Source organism: Peromyscus eremicus, unplaced genomic scaffold (assembly GCF_949786415.1).
Source record: "Peromyscus eremicus unplaced genomic scaffold, PerEre_H2_v1 PerEre#2#unplaced_3109, whole genome shotgun sequence".
NCBI lineage: Eukaryota > Metazoa > Chordata > Mammalia > Rodentia > Cricetidae > Peromyscus > Peromyscus eremicus.
In genome coordinates this window covers 1-4,357 of record NW_026737343.1, presented here as the reverse complement: position 1 = coordinate 4,357, position 4,357 = coordinate 1, and the positions used below count along the sequence as shown (strand labels likewise).

The 4,357-nt window shown below is 49.4% G+C and overlaps 1 protein-coding gene across 1 annotated transcript; it reads left to right on the top strand.

Annotated features, from left to right (window-relative positions):
• The first annotated feature begins 539 nt into the window (after positions 1–539).
• Positions 540–4,330, top strand: Tmem150b (transmembrane protein 150B). The gene is made up of 5 exons (XM_059253173.1): positions 540–607; positions 857–916; positions 1,006–1,073; positions 1,372–1,499; positions 4,127–4,330. The coding sequence occupies exons 1-5, from the start codon at positions 540–542 to the stop codon at positions 4,328–4,330; spliced, it is 528 nt and encodes a 175-aa protein (XP_059109156.1).
• The last annotated feature ends 27 nt before the right edge of the window (positions 4,331–4,357 follow it).

The window sequence follows — 4,357 nt, the reverse complement described above, 5'->3', positions numbered from 1 at the left end:
TCAGACGTTGAACCCACATAGCCAGAGGAAGGAAGTTAGGGGCTCCCTGAAGCTGAGGTGATGCTTTTATGCCTCTGAGACAGGAAGTGGTAGTTTGGGTGTCTTACAGAAAGTGACTGATTAGACCCAAGGCTATATCTCATATACACTCAGCCTGGACTTTGCCTCTGTGAGAATGTGGAAGCCAGCCTTCCTGGCCACACCTGGAATCAAAGCCCGTCTTTCCGGATACTGTCACCCAGATCTAAACGTATCGAGAAAGTTAGGAGAACTTGAGGGGACTTGGAGAGGTGAGGGTCCTGGGGGAACCCAGAGACCGGGAGGTGGAGGTGAAGGAGAAGGAACCAAGAAGACAGACAAACATCAGTTGATTGAAGGTGAGAAAGATAGGGAATAGTGCCCTGAGCAAAGGCTGGCCTGCCTCAACCAGTCTTCCAGCAAGTGTGGCCACAAAAGCAGGTGTCTTCCACCCCATATATCTGAGGACGGCTCCCTGACCTGGGAGACCCAGCCTCTCCACTTCTACTACAGAGCCCAGCATGTGGAACTACCTGTACTTGCTGCCAGTCTTCCTAGCTCTGTGGGCTGCGGCTGGCATCTGGATTGTGTAAGTAGCAGAGGCCCAAAGGATGCTTTGGTCTGAGGGAGAAGAAGGGCTGGGGTCTGGACTCTTGGGTTTGACGGAGGGCTGGATTCCTGGGTCTGAGGGAGGACAGCTGGGTGCTGGACGCCTGCTTGTGACGGAGGATGGGGCCAGAAGTCCATTAACACAGTGAAGTGTTTTGTTTGGTGAACAGAAGGGAAAGTTATCCTTAAGAGCCCTTTACTGACACTTCCTGTATCCTTCCCATCTCAGCTTCGCAATTGCCGTGGCTAACAAGACTGTGGACCTCGGGAACGGCTTCCCCTTTATCAGGTACTTGTGGCTGAGGCGGGTGATGAGGGAGGAAAACGGAGGGTCTTACCTCGGAGGAGCCAAAGGATGACCCTGTTCATCTTCTGCAGTAAATGCGGGTCTTACGCTCCCCAGAGCTGCATTTTCGGCCAAATCCTCAATACAGGAGCTGCTCTAGGTAAGTATTTCCAGACCTTTTCTTTTACTGCCCAAAGCTGCCCAGAGTCCCTAGCTCCTCCTTCCCCAGATAGGGGCAACTAGCCCCTCTTCCCCAACAGCCGGGGCTCCACATCCCAGCCCTCCTCCCTCAGACCCAGGAATCCAGACCCCAGGCCTTCGCCCTCAGACCCCAAAGCCCTGCACTTCCAAATCCCTTCTTCCATTATCCTACCCTTATCTCCGATCCCAGCTTCTCCCTGTTTCAAGTCCTCCCCTTCAGCTGGCAACCCTGTGGTGAGTCTGACTCTCGTTCCTAGCTTGTTGGATCTGTATTGTGCGTTATCATCAACTCCGGGACTGGGGAGTCAAAACGTGGCAAAACCAGCTGATTCTGTGGACGGGGCTCCTCTGTGCCCTGGGAACCTCCATAGTAGGCAATTTCCAGGTGAGATGCGCTGGGAGCGAACCCGGGGTGGTCAGCCTCCGGAAACCGGACTACAATTCCCTATGTTTCCCGCGGCTTCTAGCGGCTCTTTCTGTGGACTTGGCTCGCAAGGCTTTCTGGGATTTGTAGTTCTCATTACTCTTGGCCCACGCTAGCGCACAGACGACTTTGTAGAGTGAGCAGCTTGTGCTAAGCTGTGTACTCAGAACCTCGCAGAACCCTCCTCTGAGGTTGGGAGAATTTTATTGCAGCCACCATTCTCCGTTTCAATAAATCGTGAAATTATTGCGATCGGCACAAAGGTTGAGTCTTCTCTCTATACAGAATCTCCACAGAATTCTATTCAGTCCCTTTGGCCGTACCCTCAAGAGCAAGCAGCTTGTCTGTGGGTGGTCAGAAATGAACAGAGATTCATAGACTCTACATGCGGCTCTACAGATAATTGTAGAGTGAATGAATGGACAAAGGATAGGAAAAATCTCACTGGTTTTCTTTTGTTACTGTATTTTATGTCCTGTCTCTGATGTTCCGCCCCTGGCTGAAAGCAGGTGAGGTGCAGGGTGGACGAGACCACAGGACGCTCAGAGTGCCTGGTCACGGCTTAACAGTTTATTTGCTTACTCTCTGTTCCTCAACCTATTACTATATTTCTTCCTTAAGAACACTTTTTTTTTTTTTTGGCTCTCAAGTAGCCCAGGCCAGTCTGGAACTCAGTATGTATTGGAGGATGGCTCTGCATTCTTCCAGATCCTCCTGCCTCCACCTCCTGAGTTCTGGATTACAGGTGAGCCCCACTCCTGTTTTATGGGGCACTGGGAACCACGCCCCGGCAAACACTCTGTGGACTGCCTTCTCAGTCCCTATTCCATTTGGTTGCCTTTCTAAGGAACTTCCTAGGCCTCTCTCTCCAGTTTTCTCCCCCTCAATGACTTATTATTTGAGACAATCTGATTATTTATCTGCATTGACCTTGAATTTACATTCTTCTTGTTTCAGCATCCACAGTGTGAGGATTATGAATTTTTTTTGGCGGGGGGGGGGGGGGGAGGGGGGAGGCGTGGGGGTTGAGACAGGGTTTCTCTGTGTAGCTTTGGAGCCTGTCCTGGATCTCGCTCTGTAGACCAGGCTGGCCTCGAACTCACAGAGATCCGCCTGGCTCTGCCTCCCAATCGCTGAGATTAAAGGCGTGCGCCACCACCGCCCAGCCTTTTCATGAATTTTTTTTGTTTTGTTTTTTTGAAACAGGGTCTGTCTCTAGCTCAGGCAATCCTGGAACTTACTATGTAGCCAAGACTGAATCCGGCTTCAGCTAAGATTACATGTGTGTGCCATCACATCTGGCCTTATTTTAAAAAAAATGCATACATTTTTAACATGTGTTTCTGTAAGTCACAAACCATTATCACATTTATGAAATTTTCACCTGCCAAGTACCAAAATTTGGGAGTCATCCAGATGGTTGAGCATTCGAAAGTGCCTGCCAAGCCTGATAAGCTGAGTTCCAGCCTCAGGACTCACATAATAGGAGAGAACTAACCCCTGGACCTTGTTCTCTGACCTCCACACATGCTCCATGTTGTGATACCCGCTTCTCCCCACAAAATAAGTGCAATAATTTTTTTGTTTTGTTTTTTTGAGACAGGATTTCTCTGGGTAGCCCTGGCTGTCCTAGAACTCGCTATGTAGAGCAGGCTGGCATTGAACCTGGAGAGCCACTTCTCTGTGCCTCCAATAATTTTTTTTAATCTAAATTTTGCTGGGCGTGGTTGTACAAACCGGTTATCCTAGCACTTGGGAGGTAGAGGAAGGAGGATCAGGAGTTTAAGGTCATATAAATCAGGTTCAAGGACAACTTGGGCTCTGTGAGACCCTGTCTTTGGCGGGGGGCTGTAGCTCAGTAGTAGAGTGATTTGTCTTGATACATGAAGTCCTAGGTTCAATCCGGGAGTTGGGATGAAGAGGCAGAAAGACCCTGTCTCAAAAAAACCAAAACTAATAAATAAAAAAATTTCCCTTTAGGGTATGTTTCCCTCTCCACACTTCGGGGAATTCAAGATTTATTCTACTCCCATTTCCTGAATGGCTACTTTGTGGGATGTGCTATTGTTGGTATTAAGAGTTGAGGATCTAGCAGTGGATTTAAATTTAAACGGCTTGGCGATTGAGAACATTTGTTGCTCCTCTGGAGGGCCCAAATTTGGTTCTAAGCACTCAGAAGCACTTGTAATTCCAGCTTCAGGGGAATCTGCACCCTCTTTTGACCTCCAGACAAGTGGCATGCACATACACACAAATAAAAACTGATAAATGCTCTGTGGAGCTGACAAAGGCCAAGGTACCTAGTCTGATGGTTGGTGATAGGGTGGCAGGTTCTATTTGTGTGTGGGAGTGGGTGGGTGGGGAGTACTTGCATGCCGCAGCATGTGGGTGGAGGCCAGAGGACATCTTTTAGGAGTTACTTCTTTTCTTCCTCTGCAGGTCCCTGAAAGCATTTACCAGCTCAGCCACCTCAGCAGCCCTAGGTTTTGCATTTTCCATTACATCCGTTGGACTGGTTCAAAGTCTACTTCCTATCATTCCCCTCCCCTCTGCCATAATTTTATTTCATTTCTTCTCCCTTCCCCTAGGAGAATAACCAGAAGGCCACACACCTGATAGGGGCCTTTCTGGCCTTCATCCTGGGCAACCTGTACTTCTGGCTACAATTCTTTCTGTCCTGGTGGGTGAAGGGCCTGCCCCAACCTGGGCCCCGCTGGATTAGGTGTCTACGCCAGAGCTTCTGCATCCTCTCCACAATCCTCATCGTGGCCAGTATCCTTTTCCGGGGCTGAGGACTGGTCAAAGGCGGCTTTTCTTTG